This window comes from Oculina patagonica, chromosome 13 (assembly GCF_052425735.1).
Source record: "Oculina patagonica isolate OP01 chromosome 13, crgOcupat, whole genome shotgun sequence".
NCBI classification, from domain to species: Eukaryota; Metazoa; Cnidaria; class Anthozoa; order Scleractinia; family Oculinidae; genus Oculina; species Oculina patagonica.
The window spans coordinates 28,028,014-28,047,837 of record NC_135770.1 but is presented as its reverse complement, the minus strand read 5'-3'; the positions used below and the strand labels follow the sequence as shown (position 1 = coordinate 28,047,837).

Sequence of the window (19,824 nt, the reverse complement as noted above, 5' to 3'; positions counted from 1 at the left end):
GGCGCAATGTTTCAGAAAACTGGACTTTATCGACAGATTATGTGTGTTGACAAACCTGACCTTCTCGGCCAGTGTGGATTACCCCCGCGACTGCAAACAGAAAGTTACAGGTGTGTCAAATACGCCCGTCTCCTCGTACATCGAACCATAGGCATAGACAAACCGGCCTGAAGGCCAACCTCGTTCCAAACTTCCCAGGGCCCAAGGGAACTAAAGGGTCTAATTTACAGGGTAAAAGCCCTGGAAACGAGGTGAGTAAGAGTGTTTGCAATCCTTCTTCCAATAAAAAGCACTCTGGTTAGCCGGTAGCACGCAGTGTGTAGGTTTCTACAAGGCTCTCCCATATACAGGGGAAGAAAATTTACAACTAGGGTGGAGCTATTTGTTTCCCTCTTCGAAAAATGTTCCGAAAGTTTGTTGAGTTGGCTGGGAGAGGGGCCTGAAGGCAACCTCGTTCCCAGGGCTTTTCCCTTGGTATTGGAAAAGCCCTGGGACGGGTTGGCCTGAAGGGATAAAATGGAAAGTGTGATTTGGGCAAATTTTCACTGGAAAAATGGGATTTGGGTTACTGGGACGGGGAATCACAAATAAAAAATTGAAAGTTTGTTTAAACAGCTGACAAAATTAATTTCAAATTAAAATGTATTAAACTGAACATCGCCACAGTTTTGTTATCTAAGGCCTGGCAACTACCTTCAGCGTATCATAAGCACTTCCTTCCGAAGAGAGATTAATTGAAACGTAAGCATGAAAATATAGCAAGTCTAATTTTGCAAAACAAATACTTCAAAAACTCACGTGACCAGAGCTGAGAACTCCGAAAACCTACTAGCAAGAACTGCATGTTTTAGCATTGACATTTGTTTTGCCTTATTTGTATATTAAATTAAGTTTAGTGTCCAAAAGCACAAAAAAGCTTTTAAATACAATACCGTAAAATGAACAGAATATTAGAAATTAATTCATATATATACTCGTCGCGCTATTTTATGGGGGTGACAAAATTATCCCTTTTTTTAAATACTAAGGCGCAGCCAAGGTATTTTGAATTTTACTCAGAGTTTGAACGAAAGCCCCATCTGACATATTCGTTTAATTTAGACTTGAAAATATCACAAAGAAAATTATCGTTATATTCATAACAGACACTTGCTTGTTTTCGGAACTAAGCAACCATTTGTTAGTATCGGTCGTCAACGAACATTTAGCACTATCCAGCCTAAGTACGCGTTTAATTATTTGCAATTAAGCAGGAGCTTAGTACCTTAAGTTAAGAATTAAGAAGCTACACATGTTTGGACCTTAGCAACGATTAAGTTGAAGGCAACTATTAAGGGTAGCTAAGAAACGGTCCTTTTTTATTTTAGTTCTTCTTGCGACAATTCCAGTTACTATAGCGACTTTTTATTGGTTGACAAATTTACAGGGCGTGGCCATCAGCATTTTCAAGTTTAATTTTCGGAGCACATGAACACTGAAGCCTGATTGAACGAAGCCTAACTACCTTTCCTCCTTTCAAGAGCCAGACAAGATGAAAATACAAGTGATTGGATTTATTTTCTTGATCATTGCAATTCAACACGGTAAGTACTGGTAAAAAACGTATTTAAAAAGACAGGGCTGGAAATAAACACTTGAAGTGTTAGATAAATAACTGTTGAAACAAAGAATTAACTAAAATGATGAGAAATGCATTTCTTAACGAAAGGCGAAGACACACATTTTGTTGGAGACATTGCTCAACTCCTTTTCGGCCTTTAGTATTCTGACATTGATTTCTAGGGAGCGAAGCTTATAGCCTAAAGTTAAATTGTGATGCTGCACAACGAAGTTCAACCATTTATTTATTCAACACCGTCTGTTATATAATTTTCCTTATCGCTGGGTGCAAATGAATTAATTTTTAAATTTTCTCGTGCGCTGAACTCGTGCGCGCGCTTTTAAGGCCACCCAAACATTACGTATTTGCTTTCTTTTTTTCCAGCGTGGAGCTTGGAGTGCTATTTTTGTTACAGCACATCGTCATGGGAAGGTTGTAACGCTACGAAAATCGAATGCCCACCGACTGACGACCAGTGTATCAAACTTCACGTAGAAGTTGGCGAACATGAGATGTTCTTAAAGAGCTGCTCACCCTCATTCGCGTGCGAGAGCGCCAAAAACCCCATCTGTAAAGAGGGCGTGGGGTCTGACATGAGTTGTGATATCTCGTGCTGTAATGACAAAGACAACTGCAACAACGGTTCAGCCTTTCGCGTCAGCGGTTTGCTATTGTTGGCATGCGCCCTAGCGTCGTTGTTAACTCTTGTTTCTTGCTCTTGTGCGGGGCGATGTATTTAACAGCGTTGGGAGGAATTAAGTGTTCTGATGTGAAGTTCATTTGGCAGAAAATTAACTTTTAAAATACAATCGTTTTTTGTTGTACAGAACACTGTGTAATAATCTGTTTTCGTAGAATAAGCTTGTAATTTTTGTGATCCTGTTTTCCAAAAAGAGAACAACGTGGGGTATGCTTCGGTGTTTTGGAAACTATTATTGGTTACTAATAAAACAAAATAAACAGATTAAAAATAAAATTTAACGTGGTAGCCAGGTAATTTGGGGCAATGACTACAAATTTGCTCGAAATTGCCTTGCATCCGCTCTGAATCAACTCTATTGTAATACAAACGAGAAAAGGAAACCGTGAAAAGGTTTATTGTGCTATGGTTTGGGTATTTTTTTTATTAGGTGCCTCTGGCATAATGCAAGGAACACTTGTACAAACAGCAGCGAAGTGAAGCCGGATCTTGGCGTAGATCAGGATCGGCCGAAATATTGGGCAATAAAATATATTTAGCCTTTTTAGCTGTCCGATCAGCCTTGCATTGGTTTAAATTTTTTGTATTGTCTTCGAACCCTTTGTTGTACGCCATTTGGTGATTGCACCATCCACTACACGACCTAGAAACTGCCACAAAGTGAAATATTTTATCCGGTGGATCCATCTTTTGAACAACTGGGGTCAAGAGTCGAACTCGAGTAAAATCCGCCATTTTAATTTGAATCTCGACGGGAAATTTATTCCGACCAGGAATGGAACCAGACCTTTTCAGTCAAGTGAAAAATACGGTTTTTTTTCAAGCCGATTTTCTTTTCGTTGTAACAACTGCTCCCACCCAGAGTTTTACTCTCTGTCTTCGTGATTGCTTATAGAATTCAAGGATGTGACGGAGCTGTATGGTTTTCATGCAGTGCTATATATGTAGGTGACCGACAGCCTGGAACACTGCCACTTCAGCTGGCATCGCTCGCGCTCGCTCACTGACCGAAGTCCTAGAACAGGCTAGATTTGTTAGTATCGGTCGTTAATCAAGAATTTAGCACTGTCTAACCAGATCTACACAAACACCTTATTATTTGGGACCAAGCAGTAGTTTAGTACATGAAGTCATTAAAAAGCCTCGAAGCTCAAGTGTCAGCTAAGAAACAGCAATCCTTTTGACATTTCCAGTTGCTCTGGCAACTATTTATATTATAAGCAAACTTAACCGGATTGGTTGACGAATTTACAGGGAGTGTTCCCTTAGCATCGAAATCAGCATTTTCAAATATTCGAAGCACTGATCACTGAAGATTGAACGAAGTTCAACTAACTACCTTTCCTTCTTTCAAGAACTAGACAAGATGAAAATACAAGCGATCGCGTGTATTTTCTTGATCGTCGCAATTCATAACGGTGAGTTCTTAAAATAAACCCTAGAAATACAAGGGCTAGACAGTGTCTAGATAAACAAATGCATGCCAGATAAATTGCTGTGAAAGCTTGTGGATAATTAAAAAATCGTGAGCGATCCGTTTATATAGAACGGCGAAGAAACAAATTTTTTTTAAAATGACTTAAAGCAAAATCTTTTTTTTGGCGTTAGATAGTGTGACCTTGATTACTAGGTACAGTCGAAGCTCTCGTAAGCGGACACCCTCGGGACGCGAAAAAAGTGTCCGTAACTGGAGCTGGCCGATTACGAGGATGGTTTTCGTAAGCGGCCACTAGAGGTGTAGGGGATAGATGGCCGCTTACGGGAGCTTCCCCAGCTAACAATAACTGGACGGACGTGGATGACAACAAAACAAACACTGAAATATGGTAGTGTAACTCTTGTAAAATCATTGTGACGAACGGCGATGTGAAGTTTATTGATAAAAACAAGATACAGAGGTTGTTAATAGGATTTTCTTTGGGGTTTCCGCTTACATAAGCTTTTAACAAAGAAAAAGTTTAAGTCGTAATCTCTGAAAGAGCCCGCGGCCGCTTACGGGAATGTCTGCTAACGGGAATGTAAAAATACAGAGTTTGTATGGGAGTTAAAACGGGGTTTCAAACATGGCGGCCGTAGGTGGAGATGTCCGCTTACGAGAGTGTCCGTTATTAAAGAGAGCTTCGACTGTATCAAAACGTATTCCCTGAAGCTACCACAAAGTTGAATTGTGATTCAGTAAGGCGAGGTCAGAGTATTTATTTATTTAATACTTTCTGTTATATAAATACCCTTATCGCTAGGTTCTGTATTGGAATAATCTTTAAGTTCCAAAAAGAAAAGAAAAAAATCACTGCGATATGGGTACGTTAATTTTGAGATAAAATTGCTTCACTCACGAGAGACTTTTGTGGTTGTTAAAGATCAGCAATTATATTTTACAGGTGTATTTTCCATCTCAAATTTCAATTTAAATTAATTCATTCAGGTCAAGAGAGGTAAATGAATTCGGCCACAAGGCAAACCGACTGTTATGTAAATTACTGCAGTTGGCAAGGCGTTTATTCCACTAAGCACCAATGTTACATACAAAGTCTGCATTCACTTTAACTTACTAAGAACATGGCTTTCTTCCCCCGCGGTTTTCAGTAACGGGAAGTTTTCTTGTATCTTTGGACTTTTATCATGTTACTATCATTCCTTCGCTTTTTTGCGTTTCTGGATTTTCCATCCACGATAGCAAAAAATGAAAAAAATATATTATCAGGACAAAAAAGAAATGAAAATTAACATTGACTTAATTATGTATTAGTGGATTAAGAAGATATGCAGTAAGCTGTTTTGAAAATTTATGCGTATGTTAAAAGAACCTTTCGTTTCAGTTTGGGTGTCATGCCTGAGAACTACAGCTTAGTGTAGCTAAGTGTATCAATCACTATAAACAACATTTATACATTGTTTGCGCTTAATTTTTGCGTACGCGAGAAAAAAATGCGGTAGACTGTGCGACCGACCCTTGGGTAAGAAACGTCCGGATAAAAGACGAATATACCGTTAGAATCTAATACCGTCAACAAGCTTTAGGCTTATCTTTTTCTGTCCAAAACAAGCATATTGTTAGAGGGCCCTAAAATTATCCGTTTTAAAAATGTTACAAATGGTCGGGCTTATACCAAGCATTTTAAGCGTACGCAAGAATACAGCGTATTAAACTCTAAACACAGGGATGTGAAACACAAATCAAGTTTTGTAATAATAAGGTGAATATTTGAAAGTCTCTGAAATATTGTCATAACAGTGGGTATAAGGGGCTTTACAATCAGAAGAATTTTTTAAAGAACAAATACTAAATACTTGTACTGACGAGTAGTGATGATTTAGGCTTTAAGAACTAGCAGAAACATTTTTAAAAACAGTGAACAAAGTCAGTGATAAACGTTTTATGTTCAATACGTTACGTAATAAATAAATAAATAAATAAATAAATAAATAAATAAATAAGTAACCAAAAAATAAATAAATAAATAAACAAATAAATAAATAAATTACCTATATTTGGACACGGTGAGAATTAAAGCTATAAGCTTGTGGGCTGTGTATTCCCGATCGAATTGGAATTTGGAAGTGTTGGTTTTTGTGGAGGGAGGAAGACCGGAGAACCCGGGGAATAACCCTCGGAGCAAGGACGAGAACCAACAACAACATCAACCCACATATGACGCGAGTCCGGGAATCGAACCCGGGCCACATTGGTGGGAGGCGAGCGCTCTCACCACTGCGCCACCCCTCCCCTGTAACGAACGTTACATGTTCGTTTTCTTTTTTCAGCGTCAAGCCTGGAGTGTAATGCGTGTTCGAGCGAGACCTCATGGGAAGATTGTAACGACAAGAAAATCGAATGCCCTCCGACTGATGACCAGTGTATTAAAGTTCATTGGAACGTTGGCGGACGAGAGTTGTACTATAAGGGCTGCTCTCCCAAGCTCGCATGCGACAGCGACAAAAACCCCATCTGTAAAGAAGGCGCAGGGTCTGACATCACTTGTGATATCTCGTGCTGTAGTGACAAAGACAACTGCAACGACGGTTCAGCCTTTCGCGTCAGCGGTTTCCTGTTGTTGGTATGCGCCCTGGCGTCGTTGTTGAGCCTTATTTCTAATTCTTGAGCGAAGCGAAGTATTGAACAGTGTTGGGAGGAATTCAGTAGTCTGATGTGAAGTGATAAATTGGCAGAAAAAAAACTTAGCTTGTACTTTTTTGTAGTCCTGTTCTCTAACAAGAGAACAATGTGTGGTATATCTTGGTAGTGCGGAAAACGGCTATTATTGGTTAGCGGTAAAAGCGTTCTACTGGCACTTGAATAAACTTCATCTCAGTGTACTAGCATGACATTGAATACAAGTCTGTAATTTACTGTTATAAAGAACTTTGCTATAATCTGTTTTTGTTGTTAGCATACCTTATTTGTTTGTGCCGTGATTTACCATGATAGAGCATAAAAGCTTCCTTTAACAAGTATAATTTAATTAAGACTGGTTAAAACTGGCCATTTGCAACTTCCAACAGTTTACTGTGTTTATGACATTTTCATACAGTTCCCACAAGATGACTGAAAATACGTGATTGGTATTGGCCAAATAAACCTCTTTACCCTTTGCAGAAAAATATTCAAAGTATTATTTAAAATATTATTTTTGGCAGTTACACAAACTCGATATCCTGATTGAACCGACTCGCTACCCTCTCCTTCCCCAACTTCTATCTCGCGCCTACTCAACCCTACCTTACTGACATACTTTCTAAAACTATGAAAACTCAAAACAATGCAAAAACGTCCACGACATGAGGTCCTTTTCTCGCCGGCATACTATCCACTGGATTACTGTCGACAAGTGAGCTAACTTTAATTGTGTAGCTCAGGCCCTGCAATGTGGGGGGGGGGGACAGGGGGGGTCTGAACCTCCCGCCTCCCGTACCTTTTACTCCCGCTTCCCGTACCTTTTACTCCTGCCTCCCGCCCCTTTTCGTAGCTGTTCTCTCCTGTTTGCTCCATGTCTATTGCAAAATATAATGAAATGTTACGAAATTTCACTCATTTTCTCCCGGTTCCCGCCACCTTAAGAATCCCGCTTCCCGCCCTCTCTCCTCCCGCTTCCCGCCCCTTTTCTCCCGGGTTCCCGCCCCCCTGTCCCCCTCCACTGCAATCAGATGCACAATAGCAATCCACAAAAATGCAAACTAGACACGAAACCGTGCTAGTCTTTTCTTTGCAAAAAAATGTTCTTCCCTTTAGTCTTTTTATTGCTAGTTTTATCGGCAAAAACGAAGTGAAAGTTTAAGTTTAAAAAAGAAAACAACAACACCAAAGGGGCATCCATCCGTAAAGGGCAGACAAACGGTTTTTTCAGTTATAGACAAATTCAATATTTTACCGTTGCTTTGTGTTGTGGTTACTCTAAAGCTACACATTAAGTAAAAAATGTAAAGTTAATAATAAACTTGACTATTCCGAATTAGAAAAACTAATTTCTTTGGCGAAAAGTTTTCTAAAAAGTGGGAAAAAAATATGCTGCACCTGAATGAAATATCTTTTAACTCGCGCAATGCAAATGACGCTAAAGGTTTATATGACTTATGTTGACCAACTGTAAATATTAGCTTTAGAGAACTGATTTGTTCTTTTGTATAATATTATCTTGGTATTTTCCAAAATTTCTCTCTTCTCTCGGAAACCTAGTGCTTATATTGTCGACAAGTCCTTATGTTTGTGTAAGCTGGTACACCTCCTTACCTCCGTCTTTCGCTCAAGAAGTTCTCTTAGAAAATAAGTAAGACAAGGTTTAGTCTGTACAGCTTTGAATTTTGAATTTGCTTTATACATAACTAACAGCTTTGGCCCTTGAATGACAGGAGTGTTCAAACTTTCGGGGGAACCCAGGTTTGAGCCCTTGCGACAATCAACCTCGAAGCATAGGTCAGCATAAGGTAGAAGCATGACCGTCAGGTTATGTAACATATCCGTGTGCATTTCGTGTTACCCGTTATGGAAATTGGAAACACTAGCAGATTTCTGTTCAATTTGTATTCGACATGTATGTCTGCGTCGACAGATTTCCTGAGAGTATTCCGTTTAGCACGGACAAACTCTTTGAAGAGCTGAGAAGCTCACACGTTTCTTTTTCGTGCCCAGATTATGCTTAAGCCTCATGCCTGGGAAGATTGAGTTCAAAATAATCAATTTGTTCACTTTATAAAGCTGCTAACGACATGTCATTGTTGTTCTTCGGGACAAACAAACAAGATTAACCTAAAATCCGCCATCGATCATTTTAATTTGAATCTCGGCGGGAAATTTGCTCCGAGCTGGAATGGAACGAGACCTGTTCAGTCAAGTGGAAGATAACGTTTCATTCGAAATATTTGAAAATTTAAACCAGATTTTGTCGTTAAAAGGATCGCGCCTGAATTAACTGTTTTCTGCCTTCCCTGATTGGTTGATGTTTTCAAGGATGTGACGTAACTGTCTGGTTTTAAGCAGTGTTTAGTTTCGTCCGTTACATTGACCAGTCAGAGCCAGAGTCAGAGCTAGAAGAGCACGCATTAAATTGGTTGTCTCTGAACAAGGGAAAATATACATCTCAGCTGACATGATGAAACTGTGGCTTGTTGGCGCTTGTATTCTCTACCTTTCGCTTCCAGCCGGTAAGTGAACATAATTTGCGTACAGTGCATTTGAGAGTTTCTTGATTTCGATTTTACAGAGTCTTGCTTCCTTTTGCGCTCCTCCAATTTAACGATCTGGCAAGATCAACAAATCAGCAGGATTCTCTTTTATTCATTCTTTGAGGTTCTAAACTTGCTCGGATGTTCGTCGATTTCGATAGCTAAGCCTCGGTTTTTCTGTCGAGAAAATCGAGGGCTCTAACTAAAACAATTTGTTAGTTTGGCCATCCATGGCTGTAAAAATCAACCACCACCCCTTCCCTCCAAAACACATAATCATCTATGTAATTAGGATTGCGGCAAGTACAGGATTATGTCCGAACATCGTTTTTAATGATTCTTAACTGAAGAAATTATGCTCTCCCGCCCAGACATAAATTTCACATTTTCCTTTCAGAAATCACTGCAGGACCCAAACTTCAGGCGGTTGACAAACCATCCGTTGCGACTTTCACGAGTCACAAAGCTTCATGCAAAAATTAGAAAGTCAAGTCATATTTTGGCTTTTTTTGCAAAGGAATGGAAAATTACTATAAACTTTTTACTTTGTACTGATGCAACTTAATTAGTTTCAAATTGAGAGACTATCTACCCGGTGTTATCTAAAACGCCATTACGGTGAGCGTTACTGCTGAAATCCAAAATCCGTTAATACGTTTAATTTGTTTTTGACATGTTGATATTGCGGTTGCAAATCAGACGCGAGCTCAATCAATGCACAAAAGCAAACAAAACAGTTGGTCACGAAAACCAAAAGAGCGGCGCATTCAACTACAACGGCTGCAAAACCAGACAAACGATTAACGGTTTTTCGTTGTCTTTAAATTTAAAATTTAACCTTTGCTGCTTTTCGTTGTGATTATGATTTTCTCGAAGCTTTAGATTTAGTGTCTGTGATTAAGAAAACACATTATAATATTTGACAATTGCATGGCTAGAGGGTGAAAAACATTTGTTCCATTTGAGTGACACATCTTTCAATGAGTATGCAAATGCGAACAATAATATTGACTTTTTTTAAGAGTAAACTCAATCACCGGTGTGGAGTTTAATACAGTAGTGTGCAAAATTTTCGTCTATTGATATACTGTAGATAGAATCAATAAATCTGTCAGCATTGTGAAGGTTTTGGACCCGAATTTAGCAAAAAACCGAGTTTATACTCCACATGGAATTCTTTCTGTTTCCCAACATTTCTCTTTTGAACTGTATTCACTTGGAACCGAAAACCGTGTAAGCATAAAATAAAACCACTGCCGCATTAATTTCATTTGGAGAATTTACGTAAACCTTTACAGGTTGAACAAGTTTTGTGTCCGTAAATAAGATACACACAAGTCGAGGGTGCAGGGAGTGTTACAACTGGGTTGTTTTATTTCCTTAGTCCACAGACCTACCCACTAAGGTGATAGCAAACTTTGGTAGATCGGACTTTTGAACAGAGCGGACTGTTTTCTAATTTCCATTACATGCACCTAAAAGTCCGATCTGTTCACTCGTACAATAAATCTCTTATTGTCTCTCGAACAGACCGTTTTCCTTTACAAATCTTGGCAGCATAACCTTTACACCGATAAACCGAGTCCTTATCTTCATGCAAGCTGTAACCGGACACCTCTAGCTTCTTTCCTGCTAAATTTAACAAGCTGAAAATTCTTGAATCGTTTATAAATATTTCAATTTGCGTTAATTGCAGCTATGAGCCTTGAGTGCCTTGCTGGGTGCAAGGCTACTGGTGGACCGGGAGCGGAAATGGCGTGTAACGGTGTGAAAACTGGGCGCATTACATGTGAGCCGTACCTTGATAGATGTATGACAATGAAACTCAGCATGTCGATTTTTCCTGGCTCTTCCACTGAAATGGAGATGAGGAACTGCTCCAGTAGCTTTGTATGCGACCCGAGTTCTGATTTTCACAGTAAGTAAAATCAATATAAAGGTTATACCATAAGATGCCTGTCAAAAGGCCCTCTTTCCTCTTTTTATCCCTCTCACTCATAAGAAACAAAGGAAACTCTTCGATAATAAGCCTCAGTTTAATTTAAGCCTACGGGCGTTTAAAAAAATCAGTATAATTTATCAGGTATATTCTCCCCCTATGTGTATGGAATGCCTTTCAATACCAGCTAAAATCTCTTAGACACCTTTCAATCATTTTTTAAATTGACCGCCGCCTGGTTAGCTCAGTTGGTAGAGCGCCGGACTGCCGTGCGGGAGGTCGTGGGTTCGAACCCCAGAGCGGACCAACACTCAGGGTCTTAAAATAACTGAGGAGAATGTGCTGCCTTTGTAATTACATCTGCAAATGGTTAGACATTCTAGTCTTCTTGGAAAAGGACGATAAACCGTAGGTCCCGTCTCCTGTATCTTGAGTCTTATAACAGGGGACGTTAAAGAACCCACACACTATTCGCAAAGAGTAGGGCACGAAGTTCCCGGTGTTGTGGTCTGGCCTTTGTGTAGTAAATCACAGTATGTGTACAGCGCATTTGAACATATACATATGAAAAATGCGCTATATAAATTGATTGTCATTATCATTAATACTCGCAACCCTTTGCCACTAAAAAGGCCACCTCCTTCCTCCCCGAAATAAAGCCCTCTAAGAAACCGTTTTAAACAAAAGTTACATTGAGGTTAACAACCCCACCCTACTTTGAGACCCTGTTGTATGTAGATTGCTTGGACATTGGATTAAATAGTAACTTCAAGTTAATAATTAACTGACAGTATTCAAAATGGTTACATGTACATTAATAATGAGCTTTCCTTTGCAGTGTGCAGTCTTGTAAACAGCACTGGCGTGTTTTCCGAGTGTTCTATGCGCTGTTGTCATGGTGACATGTGCAATGGACCTAAACCTGCCCACGTTGCTGATTTTGTTCGCAGGCTGTTTGGAAGATTTAACTAAAAAGTGTTTTATATGAGAAGTTTCTTTAAGATTTTAGTTTAGGAATCTGGCTTTGTTTTGAAAAAGCCAAGAGATAAGTGATTGTACGATTTCACTGATTTAAGATGAATTTATCGACAAGATTGTAAAATCTTTTAGGTATATTTTCACCTCTCTCTGCATTCCAAGTTATTAATTTTATTGATATTAACAAGGACGGCTGCAACTGCGGTTCATCCTCACATGTAAGCGGTTTGCTGTTGTTAGCATGCGCACTGCTATCATCGTTTGTCATTGTAGAAGCCTAAAGTTGGAGCCACTAGCATTGTTGTAAGGTGTGGCGTTTTGACTAAGTTAACCTGTGGATAGAATCAGCTTTTAAAATGATTTTTGCGTTGGCATCACTTTTCAATAAAAGTTGTGTTAAATGTTTATCTTTTAAAGCTTAGAAGCTTGCAATTAAAACAACATACATGTATGTTTCTTGGTGGTTGTAGATTATTCCTTTTTGCACCGTCATTTTCGTAGAGAAAACAACTGAGAAGGGAAATGCGTCGCCTACCTGGTTCTCAAACGGACAAATGATCTGATGATGATATAATTATTAAAGCACTTGTTGTAGCTACTGACTAGAGCCCAGTCGTCTCTCTTGTCTTTCAGAGGATGCGCGCGCGAGGGATGAAGGGAAGGAGAAAGCGCGCTGCCCTCACCACTCGCGCGCATTTCCTGCAAGAAAAGAGAGATGACTGGGGCGAGTCAGGAGCTCAATCAAGAATTTTCAATTGTCGCGATAGTTGATTTGTTAGTTCGTTTAGATCAGCTGACATCCAAAGTCAGATGTCGGAGGTTGCGGTTTTTTAGATGAACCAGATGAAGGTCTTCGTCCTCTCTTTAAAAGCAAAAACAATTACGGACACCGCAATGGCACTGGCACCGTTCTAGGGGGGTTATAGTTAGAGAAAATGCATGAATTAGGAGCTAAAAAAATTGGCTTTAAGAGCGGAGATTTCGTATTTAAGGACGGACCATTATTTTCTTGGAGGGAGGTGGGGATTATGAAAAATTTTCCTTTGCAAACATTTTTTTCTACCTCTGCAAACATTTTTTTTCGAAATGAAAACTATGTTTTGTTATACATATCATGTTTGAAAATAATTTATTTTGTCTTTCTAGGCCCTGCAGACAACTTTTTGTCAATATTTTTCATACCCCACCCCTCCAAAAAATTAACGATCCGTCCCTCAGTAGCTACCTGTTTCGTTACAAAAATAGGCGTTGCCTTTCTTGATTGAGTTTTGTTTGATTAAGATAAGTGATTAAAATCATGATTGACATTTGTTCAGACATTTATGAAAAGAAACATGTCATTGTATTGTAAGTCAGTTCAGCCGAATAGTTTCAGAAGTAACTATAGATTTTGTGCCGTCCTGTTACACGCTAACCAGAGTTTATAGAGAAGAGGCTAACCTGTTTTGGACCGTTTTGCTTTCATGAAGTATACGTCTGCTGTTAAGACCCGCCACAGAAGTAAGTTTGATTGTGCTTTCAAAGTTGAAGTGAATTTAATTTGGTGTACGAGTCAATCATTGTGTTTGTCCTGATTTCGAATTATGAATGTATTTCCCTTTAGATCGAATAACTACATATTAAAGATTGGATTTAATATTATACGGTTTGTGGTGGTCGTCCTGATATCTGAACTAACCTGTTCCATGGTGCGAAACACTACCCAAAAAACGGAGTTCTGCTGTACTTTATACACCCTCAGTATCTTGTTTGAAAAAGCTAGCATCTGACTTCACTCACCTCTCAATGCCGCGCTAAAAATCATTCCTAGTTTCTGCCGTTACAAACAGCCAGTTTGTTTTTCCGGCGTTCTCAGTTGGTTCTTCTAATTTTTATAGTGATCAAGCTAGCTATTCTCATCACCTATCTGCTCTACAATATGTGATTGCTGTGAGGAGAAAATGTACCGTGATCACCCTTGATTCGAAAATTTGAAAAAGAATCGTGGGTGATGCTAAGGTCTCTTTATTTATTAATCTCATTATAACTCTTTATCGCCTGTCGTGTAAGATATGAAAATGGGCCCTCAGGGACGGCGGAGCCGGGGGGGCTGGGGGGGGGGGCTTTAGCCCCCCAGAATTTCCGAAAAAATAAAGACTTACTAAGAGAAGAGTCTCTTAAGCCCCCCCACTTCAAGTCACTAGTCAGCCCCCCCCCCACTTAGAAAAATGCTCGGCTGTCCCTGGCCCTTTGCAGCGAACGGTCACAAGGTACAAAATACTGAACACCTTGCTGGAGGGCAAGCAACGCGCTGAGACGTTAAAGCGACTTCATGCAGGCGTGCTTGATTTTCTTTGTTTTGGATGTCTCAGAGCGTAGCTTGGCCTTGAGCGAGGTTCTTCTTTTTACCGTAATAATATAATAATAATAATAAGAACTTTATTTAAGTGTCTGGTCTTCTAGCTAGCCTTAAGCTTACTAATCGGGGACACTGTTTAAATTAAAATATAATATAAGTACAAAAACGATTCTGGTCTATTTACATTAAATTATACTACATTTTCCAACACTCTTTATATTTACATCTAATTCCTACAATTAAGATACTACTTTAAAATACGGAATATCGAACCTATATTTAATACTTATAGGGTGTTTTCGGCTCAAGAGTTGCAAAGGTGACACCCTTTGCATGTGCCTCCTCCAACAAGTCCACTGAGTTCCCTTCCCCTGATGTTCGCCTTGAATCGCTGCAAGGACGTTTCGTTTTTGTCCCTATTGTCTTATTTCGACCACATCAATGGCCCAAGGAAACGAAGGGAATGTTTCCCGTACTTGACAGTTCTTACTCTTGGTACGTAAGAGTAAGCTGCAAAGGGCTATTTGGAGCGGAACATAAAGTTGGGGGAGGGTGGAATAAAAAGAAACCTTTGCGTTTCTTTATTCGCTCCTCTCCCATTGTTCCTTTGAGCCGCCTCACCCAACTGCCTTGTACTTCGACTCTCTCCCAATTCTCCTCGATCGCGTAATTCCTTCAGCAGTGCTCTCTATAGCGCTTTTAACTCAAAAGGAAAATCTTATTTGTTTTGAAACAAGAAATGTTTTGGTCGTTCAACGACAATCTTCCATTGTAAAGTACGTAAAGTTAGTAATGTTTGTAGCTTGTGTGTATTCACAACTGAAGATAGTCTTTGAACGACCGAGACATGACTTGTTTCAAAATCGAATAAGTCGTTCCGTTTGAAAAATTACAGTCAGTCTGCTTTATCAGGGTCTAGAAGGATCTTTTTGATTCCTACGTGTCCCGTATTTGTACACGGCGCGATTAAAAAGGGCTGGACCATTATTTTTTGGAGGTAGGGATTAAAAAAAATCATTGCAGAGCCTGAAGATTCAAAAGAAATCTTTTGCAAAAACTGTAAGAACAACAAAATGATGGTCAGATAAAAAAAAAAAATGGTTTGTACAAGAAAAAATTATTTCCCCCTCCCCTCAAAAAAAAAAAAAAATAATGGTCCGTCCCTTATAGACTTGTTACCTTACTTTATAGAAAACAAAAGAACACTTTTTGTACAGAATGTCAACAAATCAAATATGTGTTCTAGAAGGAATTTTGTTCTAAAAGGTTATCAAGGGAGGTGGGTACCGGGTGTGACGCCAAATCAGTGTAAACAATCAAGTAAGTGCACAGGCGGCCCAAGCTCTCTATCAGATTACCTTTGGACGTGACTCTTGCTTACGAGCGGTGTTGTGTTACAAAGATTCGATTTATAAGGGTTTGTATGGGAAACAACTGTTTTGCTTTAAAAGTAAAAAAAATGTATATTTTGTGAACAAAGTTGACTTACTCTGATTCGTTGTTTCATTCTTTGTTGTCTGCCAGCTTCTCAAGTCGATCCAACGCGTTTTCGGCGAGTTATCGTTATTTAGGTGTCCGCTTAGCAGTGGACACCTTAATATAAACGATAACTCGCCGAAAACGCGTTGGATCGACCTGAGAAGCTGGCAGACAACAAAGAATGAAACAACGAATCAGAGTAAGTCAACTTTGTTCACAAAATATACATTTTTTTTACTTTTAAAGCAAAACCGTTGTTTCCCATACAAACCCTTATAAATCGAATCTTTGTAACACAACACCGCTCGTAAGCAAGAGTCACGTCCAAAGGTAATCTGATAGAGAGCTTGGGCCGCCTGTGGTAAGTGTGACACTAGCCTGCTGGCAGTGTGAGCGAATTAGACGCCTCTATATTTACAGGCTAGTGTGACACCCAGTTCGATCCGGTCTGTTCTGTCTTGGCTGTCGTCTCGCAGCTGTAAACTGCTGTAAACTGCTGTAAACTGCAAGAAGTACACGCATTGAAGTAGCTGTTTCTCAATCAGAAGCACTCAGCACTCATCAAGATGAAACTGTTGCTAGTTGGCGCTTGTATTCTCTACCTTTCTCTTCCAGCCGGTAAGTGAGCATAATTAAAACTTATGTAGTACACCTGAGTACACGTCAGATTGACGGAGCTCGCCTAAATAGCGATTGTGCGGTTTTCCACTCCTATATTGGTGTTCAATGATCTTCCGAGAAAAACCAAATGGATCTTATAAGTCTGTCCTTAAAAGAGCTTAGTTGTTCACAGTATTTTTTAGCAATTCAGGTCTATGTTCTGTAATTACAAGCGCAGAAATGTAAAAACCGAATAGCAATATCCTAATAACTCAGTGATGAGCAGATATCTCCCGGGACATCTGTCGGTCTAATAGAAACTGTATCTAGTCACGTCGGCTTTGACCATACTCTCGACTTCATGTAATCAGTTTTGTATTTCTTTTGTTATTAGCTTTTGCTGCTAACCATTTTTTGGAGAACTCATTTGATTCCGTTGCACAAAATTTCTCTTAGCAGTTTGAATAATAATTGAATAAATTACTGTCACTTTTCTGTCACTTTAAAAATATTAAATGCCATTCATTTTTCAAAGGATTATCACAACAGAATTTGCACCCTGATTGACGTTAAAATATTGTTTTAGATTTTGGCGTCGTGAAAATTCCCGTGTTTCAAGAGCGAACACGAATACGAAAGCATGAAACGGGTCGTGAAACAACATATTGTGATTACAAAATTTTCATTTTTTTTGCAAACACCAAACCAAATTTTTTGATGTCGTGCGAACGGTGTAGAGCTTCAAAATGTAGTTTTTCCCGGAGTTTCTGGAGAACGCACAGGGCCGTTACAAGCAAGAGGCAAGACGAAGCACTTGCCTCGTCTAGATTTTTGCCGAAAATAATCCGTAGTCGAACAAGATTGAGTTTTCTTAAGAAATGCGTCATGAAAAATGTCCCTTAAAGAGTTTCAGAGCTTCTAGATGTCAAATGATGATGCTCTATAATTATGTTCCCTGTAGTAAGAAACAATTGCGAAAATTGCGTTATTATTGCGTTGTTATTATTGCGTTACGATACGAAGAAAATTGCTTGAACTAGAACCTCGATCGAACTCTATATGAACTCTGTAACTCGAACCTAAAGCCTAAATATTGGAAATGACATTTTTGAAGGACACGTGTCGAACTGATCGCGAGATCTGACGAGGAGAGTGTATGAAGTTTTTCGCTAAGTAATTTTACGGAGTTGAGTTATTATTCTTTGGAAAGTATAAGAGTGGCAGATCCTGAATTAAAACTTGAGTTTTTTTAATTTTTTAAAAAACAACTGTGAAAAATGTCATAGTCGTCACTACTGATAAAACCCTTAAACGAAAATGTTGCTATACCTTAAGCTTCTCCACGAACTATAGAGCAGACTAGAAGCACCAGACGCCTTATTAATTGTTTCTTGTGTTTTCTTTCAGCATTGGGCTTGAAGTGCTATCGCTGTAGTAATGCGCGGTCCTGGGACGAGTGCAAGTCAACAAGAACAAGTCATTTATGCCCGGATGGTTTTGATAGATGCGCCAAGGTCTACTTTAAATCCGGCGGAGTGGAATCTTTTAGCAAATACTGCCTTCCTAACGCGAAATGTAATAAGGATGCCAACCCTACCTGTAAAGGTGCCACTGGATCGTACACATGTAACATATACTGCTGTGATGGTGACGACTGCAATGCTGGCTCAGCTTTTGGCATCAGTGGTATCCTGTTGCTGACATGCGCACTGGCATCTCTGATATTCCTTCTTAAAGCTTAACATTGCAGTCAGTTCGTGGCAATCGTAGACAGGACTTGACAATTCTGAAATTCAGTTTTTGAGTTCAAAGTTTAAATGAATGATTTAGAAATGTAGATTCCTTACGCTTAGCAAGTTACAGTCCTTCGATAAACTGAGTATTTTTGTGACTGTTATAAAAATCGAGTTCGGACTATTGAAAAGCAATTTCATTAAAGTACAAAATGGTGAACAAATAATTGTTGTATTTTAATTCTTACTCTCATAACGGGCGAAGTACCTCAATGTAAGTTTGCCGAAGATTCACAAACTCAAACTCTCATCCCATCTTATACCTAAATTTCTATATATAATTCCCTGTTGGTACCCCAGCTATCCCAGAATAAAATGATTTTTTTTCATCCGAGTTCAAAGTTAGGTTATGCAAATGTAAATGTAGTTGAGTCGTTTTATGGCGAAGTAGTTCCTAGCGCCTTGTTTGTTATAAAACCATATAATAAAATCGTATTTGAAAAAGTAAAATTCATTTTTAAAAGGTACAAAATCGTACCTAAATAATTAACTTGTTGTTTTTTACTTTTTACTCTTACAACGGGCAAAGTACGTCTTTCCTGTCCTGGGTCGGCTTGTTCAAAGCATGATTAGCTAATCCAGGGTTAAGCCGGTGAATTTTAATTTAAGTGATGTTTTCTGTTTTAATTTTTCCGTCCTACAGTTTTACCTTTACTAAACTCAATTTTCACAAAACATGAGCAATAATAACACTTTTATACAAAAAGAGATTGAACCCTTTAATCTTGGATTAGTGTTCAGGCTTTCGAGCAACCCGACCCTGGATACTTCAAAATGCCTTGCTAAAGACTACTACCTTAACATTTCATACCTAACATGTCTATATTTCCTTCTCTATATTATTGCTTGGACCAAATTGTTGAATTTGTTCTGTTGGAGCCCCAGCTATCCAGAAGAGAAGTGTTTTTCTTTTCAACCGAGTTTACCCACTTGTTATTGTTCTAATGTGTTTGTCCCCTTGGGCGTGGGGGGGGGGGAAGGATATGTGAAGGCAGCCAGAAGTTAAAACCTAAATACCTTAAATTGCCGGTTTTGGGCGACCGTTTGGGAATGGGATGACAAGAATAGCCTTTGACAAGTTTGATGAAGTATGTATTGTAGGGAAGCCTCTCGGATCAAACTTTTTGACCTGCAGTCTACTTGCAAACTAAAATGTTCGTGATCAGTGCCTAATTCTTATTGACGTACAATGGACTGCGAGGGCGTTAGTAAGTTAATATGTCTTAGATAGAAAAGTTGGATTAGGGAGGACTTTTTACAACAATTCTCGCCTTGTGGACACTCGCTATTAAGGACAAAATTCAGATCCCTGGCGAAAGAGGCTTGACTGGAAATGACTCCCGCTTTTACGGACTCTCGCTATAACGGACACTAAACGACGCCCCGAGCGTGTCCGCTATAACGAAAGTTGATTGTAACCGGAATAGTTTTTCGTTAGCAAACAGATAGGCCTATTACCGAGGGGGAGGGGGAAGGGGGTCTGAATAAGCCGGGCCGGTGTGGTGGCTTATATCCGGCATTCTGCTGCAGTTTCAGTTTTAGTGGACAATGTATGTGATTGAGAAGACCGTGAAATTGGTTTTCTGAGATATGGATCCAGTGCCGTCTAGTAAGACTGTAGTAAAGGACATGACACTGTTTAGTGTAAATCAGTGGAACTGCTATTTGGTACTTGTTTTCTCGACTTAAAAATTTGTAGAGAGAGGGTAGTCGTTACCAGACGGTTGTTAATGGGTG

General features: G+C 39.3%; 4 protein-coding genes and 1 non-coding gene across 6 annotated transcripts in view; all 5 read left to right on the top strand.

The window, feature by feature from the left end:
* The first annotated feature begins 122 nt into the window (after window positions 1-122).
* Window positions 123-6,693, top strand: LOC144636550 (uncharacterized). The gene is made up of 3 exons (XM_078495787.1): window positions 123-251; window positions 3,656-3,718; window positions 6,066-6,693. Exons 2-3 carry the CDS (start codon window positions 3,667-3,669, stop codon window positions 6,401-6,403), a joined length of 390 nt encoding a protein of 129 aa, XP_078351913.1. The 5' UTR covers window positions 123-251; window positions 3,656-3,666; the 3' UTR covers window positions 6,404-6,693.
* LOC144636547 (uncharacterized) overlaps window positions 1,469-19,824 on the top strand; it is a 103,314-nt gene continuing 84,958 nt past the window's right edge. The window contains exons 1-2 of one of the 2 annotated variants that reach the window (XR_013567521.1): window positions 1,469-1,583; window positions 1,985-2,435. Coding sequence is in view for 1 of the 2 variants with exons in the window: in XM_078495783.1 (XP_078351909.1) it covers window positions 1,532-1,583; window positions 1,985-2,340 (408 nt within the window). In the remaining variant the exon portion in view is untranslated. Of the gene's footprint in view, window positions 1,584-1,984; window positions 2,551-19,824 lie in introns of those variants that run through there. The other variant, XM_078495783.1, reaches the window with a different exon arrangement.
* Window positions 8,796-12,328, top strand: LOC144636543 (uncharacterized). The gene is made up of 3 exons (XM_078495778.1): window positions 8,796-8,939; window positions 10,657-10,878; window positions 11,738-12,328. Exons 1-3 carry the CDS (start codon window positions 8,885-8,887, stop codon window positions 11,869-11,871), a joined length of 411 nt encoding a protein of 136 aa, XP_078351904.1. The 5' UTR covers window positions 8,796-8,884; the 3' UTR covers window positions 11,872-12,328.
* Window positions 11,133-11,205, top strand: Trnag-gcc (transfer RNA glycine (anticodon GCC)). Its single transcript has one exon. It is a non-coding gene; the product is annotated as a tRNA-Gly (tRNA).
* Window positions 16,122-18,106, top strand: LOC144636557 (uncharacterized). Its single transcript, XM_078495793.1, has 2 exons — window positions 16,122-16,312; window positions 17,702-18,106. Exons 1-2 carry the CDS (start codon window positions 16,261-16,263, stop codon window positions 18,034-18,036), a joined length of 387 nt encoding a protein of 128 aa, XP_078351919.1. The 5' UTR covers window positions 16,122-16,260; the 3' UTR covers window positions 18,037-18,106.